This window comes from Marmota monax, unplaced genomic scaffold (assembly GCF_021218885.2).
Source record: "Marmota monax isolate L192 unplaced genomic scaffold, Marmota_monax_Labrador192_F-V1.1 WCK01_AAM20220418_F8-fsc00089, whole genome shotgun sequence".
Classification (NCBI taxonomy): domain Eukaryota; kingdom Metazoa; phylum Chordata; class Mammalia; order Rodentia; family Sciuridae; genus Marmota; species Marmota monax.
Window position 1 is genome coordinate 2364478 of NW_026694744.1, and position 20001 is coordinate 2384478.

Genomic DNA, 20001 nt, shown 5'->3' on the forward strand with positions numbered 1-20001 from the left:
CATATGACAATCACTAATAAAACAAAACTATTATTATTACTACTATATAAAATACCAACAAGCACTTTGAAAGAAAGCATATGATAATCACTAGTAAAACAAAACTATTATTACTACTGTATAAAATTCCAACAAACACTTAATTTTGAAAGAAAGTATATGACAATCTCTAGTAAAACAAAACTCTTGTTATTACTACTATATAAAATAAACACAAACACTTAACTAAGCTAACTGAGCCCATGGGGAGAAGGCCACCTTCCTGGTGAGCCTCCTCCCAGGGAGAAGGCAGGAGAGGGCTGGCAGGGGAAAGTCCAGGGTTGTGATCTGAGTAGTCTCTTTAGAGTTTGGGCTCCTCAGGGCAGGGAGAAGAGGTCTGGGGGTGGCAGACCTGTCAGGCAGAAGCAGTACGAAGTGAGCTGTTGGCTCAGTGACTCCTGTCAGGTAGAGGGGCCTGTAGGATAAAGGGACTGTGGCTTTGAGTCTCAGAGGAGGGTGGCATGGCTCTGACTCTTAGGAGCCAAGGAGGCGAGCGGGCTGAGTGTGCTCGGGCTCAGCAGGACCCTCCTGGTGTGGCCCCTGGGAAGGGGAGGAAGGCCTAGGCTCCTGGGACAGTGGGGCATCTGCTCCCAGGCCTGCAGCAGGGGCTGTGAGACCATGTCCTGGGCTGGCCTGGGAGCTGGGGCCGGTGGGGCAGGGGCCAGGGGAGGCCCCAGGAAGGCTGGAGGGCAGGCCATGGCTCAGTCTCTTCCTCACAGAGGCAGATGCCCTGGAGCGGACGCTTCTCTTCAGCGGCCCAGGCCTGGGCAGGAAGGACGGCTCCACTCCGTTTCTGATGACGGGCCTGAAGGCAGATGGTCTGCGCTGTGGGCTCTGCTGCTTCCTCTTGGGCTCAGGTTCCTCAAACCACAGGGCTCCATCAAACTTCCTTTTCCCTTTGTTGCACTGGCTGAGGTACTTTAGCACACTGTCTCCTTGGCACAGGGGTCTGGGGCCGGCTGGGACGGTGGGCACCTGTAGAGGCTCCCTGGACCCTCGGGATTCGTTCGGACTTTGAAAGGGCTGTGGGGCCAACCTGGGTCTGGGGCGTGGCGAAGTCTGCGCTTCATGCCTTCGTGGCGGACCTTGGTAAGTTGGGGTGTCAGGAGTAGCCAGAGGGGCAGCCTGTGCGGATTGTACCTCCCAGGCGGGGTGCCCACCGCCCTCCTGCCCACTGTGCAGAACCTTGTGGAGGGCTTGGGAGCGATCCCGGGGCTCTGGGTGTCCCGAGGCAGGTTTACAGATGCCAGGGTCCTGGGGGCGGGGGGCAGGCCTGGGCCTCAGAGGTCGGTGCTCCTGGGTGATTCTCCTGGGCCTCAAAGGCAGTGTTGCTAGGGCGGCCTTGCGTGTGCCCAGGTACCTGTGCAGGCACCTGCTCAGGTAGAGTCCCATGAGAGTGGTGGAGCAAGATCAGTGTCTTTGAGTAGGGATCGGTTCCCAACCTGTGTGGTCGCAGCCAGACACCAAACAAGTGACAGTTGGGGCAGACAAAGCGCGTGGGGCGCCGTTTGCGGGGATCTGGCACCCGCCAGGCTCCTGCCCCATGGACACGAGGACAGCATGGGGCAGAGTCGCACCTGGGGCGCCCCATGCTATCTGGAGCGCAAGGAAAGCTCAAGCCTCTCTCCTCCCCATTGGTGCTCTCAGACACAGCCCTGGGCAGAGGGTCCTCGCATCTGTGTCTACATTTCTATCTGACATTGCCAGGGAAAAATACAAAAATTTCTCCAGGGCTGTAGCTGTAGCTTAGTGGTGGAAAACTTGCCTGGCATGTGTGACACACTGGGTTCCATTCTGAGCATCACATAAAAATAAATAAATAAAGGTATTGTGTCCAGAGACACACCCACATAAATACAGTTATATGATACTAGACAAAGGCACCATAAACATTCATTGGAGAAAGCATAGCCTCTTCAATAAATGGTGCTGGGAAAACTAGAAATCCAAATGTAGTAGATTGAAATTGAACCCCTATATCTCATCCTGCACAAAACTCAAAGTGGATCAAGGACATAGGCATTAAACCAGAGACCCTGCTCCTACTAAAAGAAAATGTAGGCCCAACTCTCCATCATGTCCACTCAGGAATGGACTTCCTCAATAAGACTCCTAAAGCACAAGAAGTAAAATCAAGAATCAATAAATGGGATGGCATCAAACTAAAAAGCTTCTTCACATCAAAGGAAACAATCAATGTGAAGAGATAGCCTACTGAATGGGAGAAAATCTTTGCCACCTACCCCTCAGAGTATTAATCTCCAGGATATACAAAGAACTGAAAAAACTTAACACCAAGAAAACAAATAACCCAATCAATAAATGGGCAAAGGAACTAAATAGATACTTCACAGAAGAAGAAATACGATCAGTCAACAAATACATGAAAAAATATCCAACATCTCTAGTTATTAGAGAAACGCAAAGTAAAACTACACTGAGATTCCATCTCATTCCAGTCAGAAGGGCAACTATCAAGAATATACATAACAATAAATGTTGGAGAGGATGCGGGCAAAAGGTACACTCATACATTGCTGATGGGACTGAAAATTGGTGCAACCACTCTGGAAAGCAGTATGGAGATTCCTCAGAAAACTTGGAATAGAACCACCATTTGACCCAGTTGTCCCACTCGTTGGCATATTCCCCAAAGACTTAAAATTGGCATACTATATTGATGCAGCCACATCAATGTTTATAGCAGCTCAACTCACAATAACCAAGCTATGGAACTAACTTAGGTGCCCTTCAACAGATGAATGGATAAAGAAAATGTGGTATATATACACAATGGAATATTACCCATAAAGAAGAATGAAATTATGGCATTTTCTGGTAAATGGATGGAACCAGAGAATATTGTGCTAAGTAAAATAAGCCAATTCCAAAGAAACAATGGTCAAATGTGCTGTTTGATATATGGATGCTAACCCACGGCAAGGGAGGGTAGGGAGAGGAAATATAGAAGTTCATTGGATTAGACAAAGGAAAATGAAAAGAAGGGAGGGGAGATGGAAATAAAAAACTAGAAGAATGAATGGGACATAACTTTCTTGTGTATACATATGAACATATGACCAGTGTAACTCCACATCATGCTCAACCATAAGAATGGGATCAAAATTGTAATGGGTTGCACTCCTTGTATGCATAAACACACTCTACTGTCTTGTATATCTAAAAACAACAAATAAAAATTTAAGGGCTAGGAATATAGCTCAGTTGGTGGAGTGCTTGCCTCTCATGCGCAAGGCCCTGGGTTCAACCCCCAGCACCACCACACACAAAAAAATTTAAGAAGAAATTAATTTAAAAAAAATAATTTTCTCCAGATAGCTATTGACAAAGGGTGCTCTTTCAACATTGTAAAAATGAGCATAATACAATGGGATGCTCTTTTGAAGAATAACAAATAAAACTAATTTTATCAGTAACATGATAGATTTGTTTCATTCTTGTGGGATATCACTTTTTGCAATTTAGCTCTTAAGGAAATAATGAAAACTGTCCAGGATTATGTTTTAGTACTGGCAATGTTGATTTTATATAGACTCTCCTGTAATTTTCAGTTTATACATTCATCCATGTATTTATGGTTTCCTCTCTGAATACTAGTACTATTTCTCTTCTTTTATTTATTTTTGTTTTTACTTTTGGGTAATCTTGGAGTACAGTGAGGCACATTTCCCACTAGTAGTTGAAAACTTCTAACTTCGAAAACAAATTGTCAAGCTGGGGCTGTAGCTTGGTGGTGGAGCACTTGCCTCGAGAGTGAGGTACTGGGTTTGAGCCTCAGAACCACATAAAAATAAATCAATAAAATAAGTTGTGTACTTCTACAGTAAAAAAAAATTATTAAATTGTCCAAGGGCTGCTAATTTATTATAATACTTATATTATAATTATATTACATATTATATATTATATTATTATATTATAATTAATTTGGAAGTCTGTTAAGCAGTATTTTTTGAGAACATTTCCCTCAAAAGCATGTGTGTAACTGGGAATTCCCAAATACCAAAATGGAAGGGGGAAGGGCCAAAAATACAAGCCAGATGGGCAACAAATTCAACTTAGGGCATTCATGTAGTCCAGATTTGAAGTGGAAGACTGAATGGTGAAGACACTGAATAGGCTTAATGAGGAAGTGCCAAAAGTTTTGAGTGTGGAGGGGACTAAGGGGACTTAGGGTGGGATGAGCCAGTGGGTGCAAGGGAATGAGATCCCTAACACTCTCAATTCCTTATGAGGTCACTTTGGGGCCAATTCCTTATTTAAGAAGTGATCTCCATCTATGTGATTTAGAAAAGAGAGTCCCATGGTATCATTTTTTTTTCTAAAGCTAGTTTTCATGATAGAATGACTTCAAAGGTATATATCTGTTAAGAGAGTAAATGGCATCAAAGTGGACACTCTAATGCTTTAGGGTCTTGGCTTCTTATAGTCTATCTTTCCCATGTCTCTAGAATTTTCCACATCTTTTTGATTGGTACCGAGGATTTAACCCAGGGGTGCTTAAACACTGAACCACATCCCAGCCCTTTTTATTTTTCGAGACCGGGTCTCTCTAATTTTCTGAGAACTTGTGAGCCTTTTGCCTCAGCTTCTTGAGTCACTGGGATTACCGGTGTGCACCACCACATGGAGCTCCACATCCTTTTTGTAATATAACCCAGTGGGTGTCATTCTGGCTTGTAAAGAGCCTTGACAAACCATAGCCTTCTCCTGGTGAACTACATACAGTAGTATGTGAACCACCCTAAATGTGCTCTCTACTGGTAAACAAACCATGTTGATTAGAGACATTCTCCACAGACACTGCAAACTCCTGACCCTTCTTCTCATGCAACAAGAGAAAAAGGATTTCACTGGTTAGTTGATGATAGAGAATAGTGTATATCAATTGTGTTCAGCCAGGGGTGAGTTTTCAGTAGATATTAAAGGAGATCCAGAGACATTTTTGGTTGTTAGTATGCAGTGGGGGTGGGGTAGGGGATGGTAAGGTTCTACAGGCATCCAGTGGAGGCCTGTCATGCTCTTGAACATCCTGCACTGCACAGGATGGTTCCCACAGCAAAGAATGATTTGGTCCCAAATATCAGTGATTCTGAGGTTAACACTCTTCCCCCAGCTTCTCCCAGTAGTATATTATGTATCCATGATACATCCATCTAACTAAGAAATTAACACGGGATCAATACCAAGCTTTAAACAGATCTTCTGATCTCTTGCTACTGTCCTTTTTTTGGTTCTACATCTACTTCTCCTTGGTCTCCTCCACTCAGTTTTTCTGCTTTGGTCATGAGAAACATCTGAATGTGGAGGACTTCATCTTGGGGACTGGACAGGGACATGGGTCATTGTTCTTTACAGCCAGACAAATCAAGTCTCTATAGGACTTTTCTTGCTCCTTCCCTGTGGAGGTGACTATAGAAAAGAAGACTGCTCCTCTGGGTGTTTTCACAAGGACTTGCAAGGAGCTGGTGTCAGGAACAAAGGAGGGGAAAGTAGTATGTTCCTGAGTCTGGAGTCCCAAGTGGCATGGCAGCAAAACTAGAAAGCTCAGTGCTCATCAATGCAGTCATGTCTGTGCCCTGCAGTGGGACCCAGGGCCGGGGGGCTCTTAACACAAGCATCATAAATGTCAAGTTCCCTACCTCGGCAGTGTTGAAGGAGAACCTGAACACAGGTCACCTAATTACACTTCCTGGTACAAAGGGCCTATTAATGTCTGAAATTGGAAAATAAAGTATATTTCAAGTGAGCCAGAAAAAAATATTACCTTATGCTTAATTGATATGAAGGTATCTACTAATTCCTCTCTTTATGATGTTTGTGTAGCTAAGGAACAACAAAAGAGAAAATATCAAAAACAATTGGCATCCCATGGTAGGACTGAAATGGAACATGAATTAAAATCAACCACCTGGTGATTATCTCAAATCAAATCATAATCTGAATGTACACTTAGACTGGCAATTTAGAAGGCTACAAGCATCACTGAATTTGCTTAGACACAAAACAGATGAGCACCGTACTTGCAGACGTGTCTGCAGTTTGCAGGGAAAGGTGCTCCCACCTCTCTTTGTCTTCCCCTTGCCTCACCAGGCCTTGGGCCACAGGGGCTCTGGAAAGATGGGAAAGTTGGGCTTTTAGTGCAGGTCCCCAAGGCCTCAAGGGCCCATTCCAGGGGCCTAATAACCATGTTTTTGAGTTCTTCTTTCATGCTTGGACTTGTGGGACCTTGGTGACACCAGGGGTCTGTCTCTCCAGAGAACAACTGGGAGTGCACCTTTCACATGCAAACATAGCTCCAGAGCCCATAGCCCCAACCATCCCCTTTTCAGGTTGTTACACTGAAGTGATTATTTCTCTGTTCCAAGTAGTCAGGTATCAGACAACTAGGGAAGGGCCCTGGGCCCCAGTAGCTGAAATTATTCAAGTAGCCAAATAGTAAATCCAGGTTACCCTGCCTTGCCTGTTCCTTGCCACAGAGACCCCAATAAAGGCTCTTGCCCACATATTGCCCTTGCCCTGGTGCTTCCTGACTGACCCTGCTGCTCCTCCATGTGGCCCTGCATGGTGTGCCTGGCCTCCTACCTGGAGGGATCTTCTTCCTTCATGAAGGTCATTTCCATTCTGCACATTTTCCAGGCCTGATTACAACAAACCCTGGGTACCCTTAAAACACTAGGCCTCCAGGGTAGGACCAAAGCAGGGAGCTCATGGGAAGCCTGCGGAGCTCAGAGTCCTCCTTCCCCCAAAACCAAGTGTGGTCTGGCAAGCTGCAATTTACTTCTCCATTAGCTAGCTGTGTGACCTGGCAGGACAGCATTTAACCTTGTGGAGTTTCACTATTTTCATCTGAAAAATGAAGATAATATTAGTGTCATCAGAAAGCTCTTGGGAAGATACACTAAGCACTTGGCAAATATGGAGTCACACAGCACTCATAAATATTAGCTTCTTTGGTGATCATTTCCCATGGTTGTTTGCTTTTATCATTTTATTCTGTTTAAAATATACTCTTAAGGCATGGCACATTTTAGCCATTATTTACTTAGTTATTTGCTTTTATCCTCTTCTACCAGTGCTTAAAAACAGAAATATGATGCAAGACACATAGGTAATTTCACATTTCTAGTAGGCTTGTTCAAAAAGTAAAACGAAACAGGTGCAATTCATTTGAATAAAGTATTTTATTTTACCAAATATACTCAAAGTATTATCACTTCAACATGTAATCACTATGAACAATTATTAATGTGGCAGTTTCCCTTTTTTTGTAGAAGTCTTGAAAATCTGTTGTATATCTTATACTATATCACATCTCAATTTGGTTGCTACATTTTCATCAGAAATACTTGATCTGTATTTAGATCTCAAAAAAATCAAATTTAAAAACGTGTACACACATTGGAACTGGTTATAAGCATTCTTAAAACTTTTCCAATAACTGAGTTGAATTCTTAGAATTAAATGTAAATGAATTAAATTAAATAAAATTAAACCTTCATCTCCACAGTCACACTAGCCACATTCCAAATGCCCAATATAGTAGTCACTGTAGTTTTAGACCATTTAAAATATATTTACAGGGCTGAGGTGTGGCTCAGCAGTAGAGGGCTCACCTAGTACGTTCAAGGCCCTGGGTTCGATCCTTAGCACCACATAAAAATAAATAAATAAAATAAATAAAGGTATTGTGTCCAACTACAACTGAAAAATAAATATTTAAAAATACATATATATATATTTACAATGTTGTATATCAAGCATTCTCTGTATTACCAATTAACTGATCCCAGTGTTCTTAAAGTAAATTACAATATTGCAACATTATCTTGTCACTCTGTGCTACAACTCATCACTTAAAGTTGGTGGTTTTTGGATTTTTTTTAACCTTTAAAAGTGACTTGGCCATTTTCTTCCAGTATGGCATCTTTGAAGCTTTCAAATTTGACTGCATTCCAACACACCCAGTGCAGCTGACACAGGGTTAAAAGTGACCCTACAAGTTAGCTTCCAAATAAACTAACAACCTCAGTCAATATACTACATTTAATGGTATTTCTTAATCCCAAATAAAGCTAACGAGAAAAGCATGATAATCAGGTGTAAAATGAGATTATAAAAAAGGGAAAATTTGGGCAAAAACAACAATCGATATTTTGGGAAAAAATAAAATTCATATAATGAGTATCAGTGAGGGATCAGCATTTGTTCATTCCCACCCCCTGATGGGCATGATATACTAATAGCCCCAATCCATTTGCATCTAAAGCAGAGAAGATGCTTCAGAGAAATGCATTTTCCCTATAAGAATTAGACAGGAATTAAAGACATGAAGACACATTTCTTTTTTAGGGATGATCACGTAAAATATTCTCTTTTGGATGTATCAGTTAAAACTAAATTACAGAAAAAGTTGTAAGAAGATCTATTTCTTTATGCACTCACTAATCCTTGGTAAATTATTCCTTGTCCATCACTTGTTAACTTCCTTTCTGGCTTCACTATCCTGAACTATCTCAGTTAGACACCTCAAGGTCCTGACTAATTTTACCTTCTGTTTTCTTGAAGAGAATCCCACTTCCATGTCCTATTGCATTTCTTGTAGAAATGCATTTTAAAACTTACTCTTTCCCTATTTCTATTGCCACAGCCCTCATTTAGGATCTTACCATCTCTCACTTGGATTAAATCTACCCTTGTATCTCTGCATTGTTGCCTGAGCTAATATTAAAAATAATTAAGAAAACGAGTAAGTGAAATTATACCACACCACTTTCTTGTTTAAAAATAACTCCTGGCTGATAATTTATCCATTAAGCTTCAAAGATCACCATTCTTCCTGCCTCTTCCACCACATACATTCTACAACCCAGCTACATCACTTTGCCTTTTGGCCATTTCCTGTGCATGCTACTATATCTGCTTTTGCACTTACTTTTCCCTCAGTCTAGAATGCCCTCTTGGCTAACTCCTATTCATTCTTCAATACCCAATATAAACATCCCCTTTATAGTGAAATCATCATAGACTCCTCTGAGTAGTCTATATCACAAACCTTCTCCTGTGGTCCCACAGCTCTTTGAGAAAACTTTTTCAAATCACACTCACTTTAAAATTCTAATTTTGGGTGTGCTCCTTTCACTAGACTTCGAAGTTGGGGTTATCAGGAATTGGAGTAGTATTCTCGGCATTTTGTGTAGTACCTGGCACAGGGGTGACACTCAGTAAGCATTAAATGACTAAATAAAAATGAATGACAAAATGCATAAATGTTATTATGTGTCTAAAATTATAAAATTCATTTTTATTGCCTAATTATCCTTTTGTTCTGTATTGAAGTCTTATAAATTAAAATCTGATTAAACAGTATTGCTATTTAATAGAGAAGTTATTTGTAAAATTGGCAATGGAAAATTAGCATATATTCAACACACACAAAGGAAATAGATTTCTGGCAAAGCTTTTATTTCATTTCATGTCCTATCTTCTACACCAATCATAAAATCTATACATAGAGATATATGTGTTTGTTAACAGAAAATATTGCCTATACAAGTAGAAGGAAATGTGCATAAAATTAGACAAATGGGAACGAAGGGAAGGGGGATGGGAATAGGAAAGACAGTAGAATGAACTGGATGTAACTTTCCTATGTTCATATATGAATACACAATCAGTGAAACTCCACATTATGTACAACTACAAGAATGGGATCCTAATTTTAATAAGTTATACTCCATATATGTATAATATGTCAAAATACAATCTACTGTCATGTACATCTAAAAAGAACAAATAAAAAAAGAAAAAAAAAAACGCTTTAGGTTATATGTATAAGGTGAATACGAATAAAAAAATAGAATGTGGCTGGGGGATATAGCTCAGTGGTAGATAACTTGCCCAGCTTATGTGAGGTCCTAGGTTTAATCCCCAAATCTGTAGGGAAAAAAAAAAAAAAACGACAAAGGGAATTTTTACATGCATTCAAAATAGTCCATGGATGACCCATCAGTTCTCTGGCACATATGCAAAATAACTAAAACAAATGTCTGAAAGAGACATTTGTACTCCTATGTTCATAGCAGACAAAATGTGAGGGATAACAAGATGTGATTTATCCATACAATAGGATTTCATTCAGTCTTTAAAAGACTGCATGTTATATGCTACAACGTAGGCCTTTACAAACAACTTCTTTTTTTTTTTTTTTTTTTTTTTTGGTGGCAGACCAGGACACTTTACCACTGAGCTAGATCCCCAGCCCTTCTTTTATTTATTTATTTGGTATACTAGGGATTGAACCCAGGGGTATTTTATCACTAAGCTACATTCACAGTCCTTTTTATATTTTATTTTGAGACAGGATCTTGCTAAGTTGCTTAGGGCCTCACTAAGTTACTCAGGTTGGCCTTGAACTTGTGATCCTCCTTCTTTAGCCTCCTGAGTTGCTGGGATTACAGGTGTGTCTGCCCAGTCCAGTTTATTATTATTATTTTTTGAGGTGGGTGTCTTGCCACGTGGCTAAAGGAAGCTAGCCTCAAACTCGAGATCTTTCTGTCTCAGCCTCTTGAGTACTTGGGTTACCACTGTGCGCCACTGTACCTGGCTACAAATAGCTTCTCAAAAACATTATATTAAAAGAAATAAACTAGTAAAAAAAATACCATGATTCCACTCATAGGGGGTCTCTAGAATAGTAAGATCTACTGAGTCAGATAGATCTTACTTCCAGGGACTGAGATTAAGGAGAATAGGGACTCATGTATAATGCATATAGAATTTCAGTTTTACAACATAAAAAGACTCCTGGATATAGATGGTAGTGATGGCTGCATAATAATGTGAATGAACTTAATATTACTTACCTGTATTCTTAAAAATGGTTAAGATGGTAAATGTTATGCGATGTGTATTTTACCATAAGTAAAAATAAGACCAATAAGTTCTGTGCCACTGCTAACAGAGGGGTCCACACTGCCATGGAGAGAGACAATGTGATGTGTCTGATGTTGACATGACACTCTTCCTTTATCTGCAAATAGAACCACCAGATCTTGTTCTTACCTGATTTGTCTGTAGAATCTTCAAATTCCACAAGGAAAGAGTACCCATTATTCCAGACGTGGAGGTAGGTGGCCGGGTCATAAGAGATGGTGAGGGGTTTTAAGCCAGGATCATAAACACTGTCCTTCCACCGGATATTGATGGGTGACTGTCGATCACCCCCAGGAAGCAGGTCCACACTCTCCCAGAGTGGATGCACTAGGAGAGAGCAGGGTGGGACCATTAGCAAGAGCAGGAGGCAGTCCCACTTGGGGAGAACCAGCACAGGCCAATGGCAACTGGAAGTCTTTGGAATTAGCGACTCAGAGCCTCAACTGCCTAAAGCAGAGGATAAAGGCAGACCAGAGAGAGCACCTTGCATGGGCTCATGTCTGACATCTTGAAAAGCCAACATGTCCCAGTCTGCCTACTAATCTCACCTGAACTCAGTGCTGTCAAGTCCTGTCACAACAGCAAAATGATTAGTGCCAGCTGCAAATGGGGTTTTCACAAGTGAATTTCTTTGTTTCATGGCTAATGTCCCAAGCCCCCAACTGGCTTTAAACACAAATTCAAGTCAATTTAATTTCCAGTGACAGACTTCATTTTGAGCCAAGGGAATGGGGGAAGAATTTTGGAAAGCAAACTTTCATCGAGTGCAGCGACTTCAGCTGGGTGGCTAGGGTAAACTGCTGACATGCGCAGTGTGCACGCTGAGCTCACCCCTGCGCCAGTCATCAGGCAGCCGCCCTGCAAGGCCAGGGCAAATAACAACATTGCCCAGGTCCCTCAAGTTCCCGGCCTGTCACTCAAATGTGGACATCATCTATGATGGTGTGTACACGTGGTTTGTCCCCCACAGCCACTGACGATGTGACCGATGCTGACTCTTTCCCACAGAATCAAGCCCCAGGGCTTTGCAGCAATAAATATCAGTGGACTTCCTGCTAACAGAGACCTGTTGAGACACCTACATGTGATGAATGGAACCCTCATCTAGTGGTTTGGGGTGGTCCAGTTCCCAGCCTTGTAGAAGCATCATGGATGGGTAGAATCAAAACCAACTGGAAATGTGAATGGACAGAAGTCATTGCATATGGCCCCTGCATCTTGCCCCACCACTAAGAATGAGTAAGGATTTGACTAAGGTAGCTGTTCTGTTATTCAGTCCATTGCCCTGTGTCAGGGGCATCCTACTTTCATAAAGAACAGAAACATGCCTCTACTCTTCTGATAGAAAAGACATTTCTCTTGCTTTGCTAACTGCCCAAAGACAAAAATTCAAAGTTTTGGCTTTGTTATTTTGGAGGGGGTGGGGTATAAAAGTGCCCCAGCAGCTCAGCAGCATAGACACTGAGTCGTGTTCTGGAAGTCTCTTGACCAGTGGTTCTCAACAGGGGCAGTGATACTGTCTTCAGAGAACAGTTAGCAATGTCTGGAGACATTTTTGGTTGTCAGAACTAGAGGGTGATAGTGCCATCTAGTGGGTAAACACTAGGAATGACCCACAGCCATCCAGCACCAAATGCTGAGTGTCAGTCACAGTTGAGAAATCCTGGTCTATGGAAACCTAGAATATTCTTCTTTTTAAAATCCCTTCCTATAGTATAGTATTCTTTTATCTCTGGAGAGATCTGAACCTAATGTTTTAATTTTTCTCTTATTCCTTAGAGAAGATTATTATTTCCTATTTCAGAAACCTGAAATAGAAAATGCATTTAAGCTGGCATAATAGTTAAACATTATAATATGACCAAAATGCAGTGTCCTTCTAGAAAGCCCTCGAATAGTCTTGATTTTTCTTTTAAAGATGCCTGGCACAAAGAGATCACACATCTTCTACTCTGTGATATTGTGGCTGATTATAAGCAAATTCACACTCTTCAGAGCCAATTAACAATGGTCTCCTTGAAGAGTGATTAGGTCCCTAAGATGATACCCTCGGTCATCCTTTTTTTTTCCCCACTTAGCATGAAGTTTATTTATTTCTTTCCTTGATCATCTTTAATTGTTGGCCACTTCATTCAGTTAGTTCTTGTGAGTATCAACTCTCATACTCACAAGAACTAACTCACACAAGAAAACTGGGTTCATTCCTTCACTGCCCTTTCATGACCATAATGCCATCAGGAATGCCCTTTGGTTAAAAGTTCAGCCTTTAGCAGAGTTTACTTCCTCTGTCCACCTCTTCCTTTATTAACCTAGCCCATCCCCCACTGGGGTGGGAGAACTTGGTCCTTGTTCCTTATTGAAGTCAGCTTTTTGCCAAGGTCTTGTTTTTCTAAAGACAAGTTCACATTTTTTGTTCTCCCCTCCTCTGTTTTTCCTCCATTTAAAAATCAAACTGCCAATTTCTTGGTTGTTGGCTCATATTTTCCCGTACAATAGGAAGATGATGGTGTGTTTTAACAGAGGCTTTATTTCAGTATTTTGTCATATGTAGAAATGAAACCGAGATGGTGATTATGTAATTAAAGAGGCATCAGTAATCTGTCATTGATGAGCAATAAAACTCCAAACCCATTTAGATTTCATGGTAAGGATGTAGTTAGTTTGATTATATGACTAGTTCTGGATTTCATTTATTTTATGCTTATGCCATGTATTTCATCAGGTCTTCAAATGTGGAAAGTTCATTCTTTCCTTAGCCCCTCAGTTCCTGATCCTCCTGCTTGGTCCAATCAAATTCCCCTCATTCCAATGATTGCCTGCTCCTATTACTTCCTGCATGGTCACCACCTCCTTTCTCTTCCTATCCTCTTCTGACATGATTCTCACATATTATAATTTTTTTTAAAAAAAATTGATGTTTTTCTTTGCAACACTTATTACGCAGGTTTAGTTACAACGGTGTACATGTGATTATTTATCTGCCTCTCTCTGCTCTGCAAGACAAGTTGGTGGTCCATCAATACTCATGTATGGAATTACAAGATGAAAAGCATCACTGGGAAGGTTAGATTCTCCTTTTTGTTTTATTTCCTCTTGCCCCACTTATCTCCACATTCTTTTTTTTTTTTTTTGTGCTGGGGATCAAACCCAGGGTCTTATACATGTAAGGCAAGCACTCTACCAATTGAGCTATATCCCCAGCCCTACCACATTATTTCTTTTTCTTTTCTTTCTTTCTTTTTCTTTCTTCTTCTTCTTCTTTTTTTTTTTTTTTTTTAGTACTAGGGATTGAACTCAGGGGTACTCAACTACTGAGTCACATCCCCAGCCCTATTTTGTATTTTATTTAGAGACAGGGTCTCACTGAGTTGCTTGGTGTCTCGCCATTGCTGAGGCTGGCTTTGAACTCAGGATTCTCCTATCTCAGCCTCCCAAGCTACTGGGATTACAGGTGTGCACCACTGCACCCAGCTCCACATTTCTTCTTTCAGGTCATTTCTTCCTTGCCTTGCCCATGACCACTATCCAAGTTGAGGCCCCTAAACCCCAGACTTCATATGAAGCCTCTTGGGGGCTCTCCCTCCTCCCTCACACCCCTGGATCCTGTGTTCTGACCCTCAGCAGTTTCCCTAAATCATCAGCTTTGCCGTGTTGCATTCATGCTAACAACTGTACATCAACCTGTAACTTGTGTCCAAGGGCCCCAGTGCTCCTATTCAAGCTTCTCTCACTTATCCCATTCCTCCTCCTCCTCCTTCTCTAGCTCTGGGCTTCCCTGCTGCTTCCCTTGGTCGATTCAAAGCAAGTGGTGATGGAAATGGAAAAACACCTACTAGGCTCTGAAGACTTGGTAAAAAGAATGTAAACTTGCTAGTGAAAAATTCCTATACTGATTACATGTTAAAGAAAGACTATCCTGAATACTGGATTAAATAAAATATATTACCAAAATTCAGTTCATTTTTTTTCTTTTTCCCTTTTCTAACCCATTAGAAAAATCAGAATTACCTCTCTGGCTGGTATTATGTATCTATTGGATAGTATCACCTTCTATCCTCATTTGCTATTTATTGTGTCCCTTGCTATGTTCTGCCCTTTTGTGAGGGATGTACTTTTTCTTCATGGAACTGAAAGTCATCTTTGTAGGCCCTGCCATTAGGGCAGTAATGGGATACACAGGGACCCTCTGTATGACTTTGTTGAGGATGATCACAAAATCACAAATTGTCTTCTTGGAGCTCTAGTACTGTAAGAGGCATTTTGAGGCTGAGTTCATTTACCACCAGATACATGGCCATTATCAGCACAGGAGACTAAAACCTATACTTTTTTGTGATCAGTCCAGGGCAATCTGCAGGGAGCTGAAGAAAACCCAAGGCCACTGTGCAATTCCAAGGAGCTCTTAATCAGCTCATTGTTTCTCAAGGTTATTGGAAAGCTAGCGAATGACAACAGTTTGGGGCATCCTAGACTATATGAGAGTTCTTTGTGAAGATACTGCAAAGGGTACCTCTTAATACTTACAGCCCTTTAGGTTTGGTGATCTTCAAAATTGATTGGAAAAATAGGAGAACAATTTGGTAACAGTTATAATATAGATCAATGCTATTATATACAACTTTCTCTAGAGATGGAAATGTACAAAATTGTAAGGGGTAGGATATGTGGCTATGAAATGTGGATAAATTTGAATTTATATGTAAATAACCATAAGTGGTTTGTGTCAGTGCTATTCAAGTCATGTTATTTATTTATTTTTTATTTTTATTTTTTTTAACAAACAAGAATATAGTGGTTTACCATTTACAAATCTTTCACATACATTCTCATTTGACCCTCACAACAACCCTGTGAGGTAGGCAGCACAGACATTCTTCTCAATTAACAGATAAGGAAAGTGAATCTAAGAGCAGTTAACTGATGTGCCCAAGGTTCTGTAGTTAGCAAATAGTTTTGTAATATCAGTCTTTGGCCTAAAAATTCAGTGCCCAACCTCCCCTCATACTTGCCCTACCTACTTCACAGGAATAATGAAGATAAAATGAACTGAAAATTAGAAAAATACTTTGAGGGAAAAACCACTATATAATTATACCCAACATTGCCCATGATATATGGCTCATTCCTCTTCTCATTCCAGTTTGTGCATGAACCAGAATTTTATATTACTTCTGTGCTCAACTAAGCAACTAAGTAAGGCAGGGTAATAGTGTGATCCTGTTTAAAATTATATAAATTACAATCAGGGTAACTGCATTATTAATCAAATTGAAAAACAGACAGGCTAATGTGCAACTAGGACCCAATAAAGCACACAGCAAAACAAGGCAACATTATCAGATAGGGCATGATTGCATAGAAGGAAAACGTGGTGTCAGAGTTAAACTGACACACACACAGTTATCTAAGGCAAAGTGGTGGCAAAGAAGAGTTATTTGTTCTGCATTATATAAATAAGAGAAGATGATTCTTGGGAACCCATGCAAAAGCATCTTGTCACACAGATCTCTCCAGTTGCCTAAAGAGAATATAAACTCTGTCATCTTCATTGTCGAGAATGATTCTATCTATTCTTATATCCTGAACTAAACCAAGGAATACCTCCATGCTAATCTTCCTTGGCTAAAATACAACTAGTACCATTATTCCTAATCAGACTAATAAATAGAAATCTTTTAATGAATTAGATGGCTGTTTAATTTTTTTTTTCAGGATTCACTTTGGATTCTTCTGCTTTAAGACCCAAAGCAAGTTATATTGAGTTTTTATTGGTGATTCTAAGTATGTGTTTATAACAGTTGAAGTGTGAATTTAACATATTAAAAGAGTTTTATAGCATCTGTTCAGAAAAGATTATATACTATACAAACTATTCAAGTCATACAAAACCATTTTTTCAGTGTCTTTTCAACTGAGAAGAATCCTATTCAGCACGCTTCTCCTCCTGAGGTGGTTCATACTGAGCAAGCTTTGCTTTCAGTTTTTTATTTTCTTCTACAGTAGCTTCATATTTTTCTTTCATTTCTGCCAGTTCTAAGCGGAGCAACTCTATTTCTGGATTTTCTGGGGTAGCAGCTCCTAAGTGATGCTTTAAAAAATCCAAAGCACTATTAGGTTTCTCTGGTTCTTCATATAAGGCTACCAACACTTTGGTCAGCGTGTCCAGCACCCCCGACTTCTCCAAGTACCTCCGGAACTGCTCGCGCTTCGAGTCGGCGGCTTTGTAATGGGCCATAGTGACAGAAGCCGCGGCGTAGCTGGCGCCGGAGACCGTCTATTCAAGTCATGTTATTTAAAAAGATATATTCTTCTTCTTTTTAAAAGTAGGGAGATCATGATCATTAACAATCACTATATAATATCAAATTTGTACCATTTTTATTCTGACATTCTTTTTATATTATTAATTTAAGAATGAGCATTATTAGCTAGGTGTGGTGGCTCATGCCTATAATCCCAGCAGCTCAGGAGGCAGAAGCAGGAGGACTGCTGTTTTAAAGCCAACCTCAGCAACTTAGCAAGGCCCTAAGAAACTCAGTGAGGGGGCTGGGGACGTGGCTCAGCGGTAGAGCACTTGCCTAGCATGTGCAGGGTGCTGGGTTCAGCCCTCAGCACCGCAAAAAAAAAAAAAAAAAAAAAAAAAAAAAGTAAAGGTATTGTGTCCAACTACAACTAAAACAAGCAAACAAACAAAAAAGAAACTCAGTGAAGCTCTAAGAAACTTAGTGAGACCTCAAATTAAAAAAAAAAAAGGCTGCACATCTGGCTCAGTTGTTAACTGCTCCTGGGTTAAATCCCTGGTACCCGCCCCCCCCAAATGAGGATAATCAAATTTAATTTCTTATGGTTAAAATCTTATGTCTAAAATTTTTTAGGCAAAAATTAGGCTCAATTTCACTAGATGGCACACTAAGTGAAACTGATTTTATTTTCATCTTGACTAATAGGTGTAGGCTTTTTTCATTATTATGTTACAATTCCCCACAATAGTTAACAGTCTATTAACTGAGATAATGGCAAACAGCAATCTGAGTTGACATCCAAAGATGAACTACAGGAAGCAAAGATATAAGCAGAGCTCACAGGGATGATGTAAATTTTGCTTAAGGAATATGTTGTAATCTCCAGCTTTCATTCATTCCTTACACTGCTTCACCTCATCTTAAAATGATTGAATTTAAGCATCTTAAAAATGGTTGGGTTTAAGTATCTGAGGAAGGCACTGAGGGTAACAATGATGATGATGACAACTGTCTTACCGAAGTGGCAGCCAACACCGAGTCCTCACTGTGACGCAGGCGCCAGCAAAGGATTTTGCATGTTATCTTTTCTATCCTTCAATAATCTTGGGTCATTCTTGGTCTCCTGGTAGTACACTGGAATACTGGGCTGCCAAAAACAATAAAGGCTGTCTACACAGCTAAGCAGGTGAGGGGTCGAGATATCAGAAGAGGAAATGCTCAGTGACAAAGCAAAGATCATAAAATTCTGGGTGAAAATAGGTCAGGACAGTGCAGTATGCCAACAGCCAAATAAATGGTAACTGTGCCATTGCCTACCAACTTGGAAATAAGAATGATGTGTCCTATGATGTGAGAAACTAAGCAACTGAAGTCCCATCTCTTCAGGCTACTATCTTTATTTTTTCTTAGCACTAAAAGCAACAAAGTATCCTAAGGACATAAATACACTGATTTTGGACCTTTAATTTTCAACTTCTCCAAATAAAAACAAACAAAAAAGAAGTAAAAGGGAAAAAATCCTATACTCGCAAAACATTAAGAACTAGTTAAGTATTTCTATTTTTTTCCATTCTAAGTTTTAGACCACAAAGTGTCAGTGTAGGTGGGATGTGGACACACAAAGCCACTAGAAATTTACGATAATCCTGGCCAGTTCATTTCAATGAAAATTCAGTGAGTGTTGGAGGAAAAAAAAAACAACCCAATAAAAATATATTCATGGAGCCCTTTCAAGGTAGCAGGTTTAGCCAGATTAGCAATGCTAAGAAATTCCTTTTCTTATGTGCATATCAGTTCAAAGAGAGTAATGGTGAAGTGGAAAAAAAGCTGAAAGACTTTGAACCTTGAAGGGCAATATTTGAAAACTGTGTTAATTCACTGTGAATAATGGAAAATATACAAAATAACTACTTAAAAGATAAACTTAGCCAATTCACTAACATAACATATTCTATCATCCCAGTGGTTCTCTATTAGTGTTATATTGCCATCCCCCTTTTGCAGGGGAGATGTGGAAATGTCTTGAGACTTTTTCAAACAAGATCATCTATGGGAGGATGCTACTGGTAGAGGTCAGGGATGTCACTCAACACCTAAAGCACCTACAGTGCTAGTAGAGTTCCCAACAACAAGACTGATCCACCTCCTATGTCAGTGTCCTGTGGTAAACAATCTCTGAGACAACCTGATGGGGACACTTAACTTATACTTCCAGGGGAAAAACAGGAAGTTTGAGAAGACCATCTGCTGCTTTACTTGATCTCCAGTGTTTATAGCAGAGCACACAGTTGCAAGCTGGTCAGCTAGAATTAACTCTGGCATTTGTAAATCAGGACAGAATATTATGGAACATGAAGTTACTGGACTGCTTAGAAACATTAATATGCAACTTCAGAAAAGTTAAGATTCACAGAAATAATCTGCAGTCTGTGGCTCAGCCTTTGTAAAAAGACCATTGCTAAAAAGAGACAATAAAAATATCAGGTTCCAAAATGTTTGAAAGTGGACAACCTTCTTGCCCAGTTTCTGCATGAAATCATTTTACCATTCTATAACTGGTCAAGACAGCACTCTCTACATTTATTTTAATGGATCACTATGAAAACTGTCATGCTCACAGTTCTTAAGGCATACAATCCCACACTGGACTGCCGGTGACATCTTGTCTGTAAATGTTCAGCCCAACAAGCTTCTTTGCTCTTTAAGAAAGGGTGGTACTCAAAGGCTCAGTTTAGGTATAGACTGTAGAGCTTTGATTGAAGGA

At 40.3% G+C, this 20001-nt stretch overlaps 2 protein-coding genes across 2 annotated transcripts; both read right to left on the reverse strand.

Moving 5' to 3' along the window:
• Nucleotides 1-293: 293 nt before the first annotated feature.
• On the reverse strand, nucleotides 294-1604 carry LOC131423401 (POM121-like protein 2). Its single transcript, XM_058572595.1, has one exon. The coding sequence runs from the start codon at nucleotides 1429-1431 to the stop codon at nucleotides 514-516; it is 918 nt and encodes a 305-aa protein (XP_058428578.1). The 5' UTR covers nucleotides 1432-1604; the 3' UTR covers nucleotides 294-513.
• Nucleotides 1605-15784: 14180 nt separating this feature from the next.
• On the reverse strand, nucleotides 15785-17287 carry LOC124079082 (c-Myc-binding protein). Its single transcript, XM_046424266.2, has one exon. It carries the CDS (start codon nucleotides 17228-17230, stop codon nucleotides 16919-16921), a length of 312 nt encoding a protein of 103 aa, XP_046280222.1. The 5' UTR covers nucleotides 17231-17287; the 3' UTR covers nucleotides 15785-16918.
• Between the last annotated feature and the right edge of the window lie 2714 nt (nucleotides 17288-20001).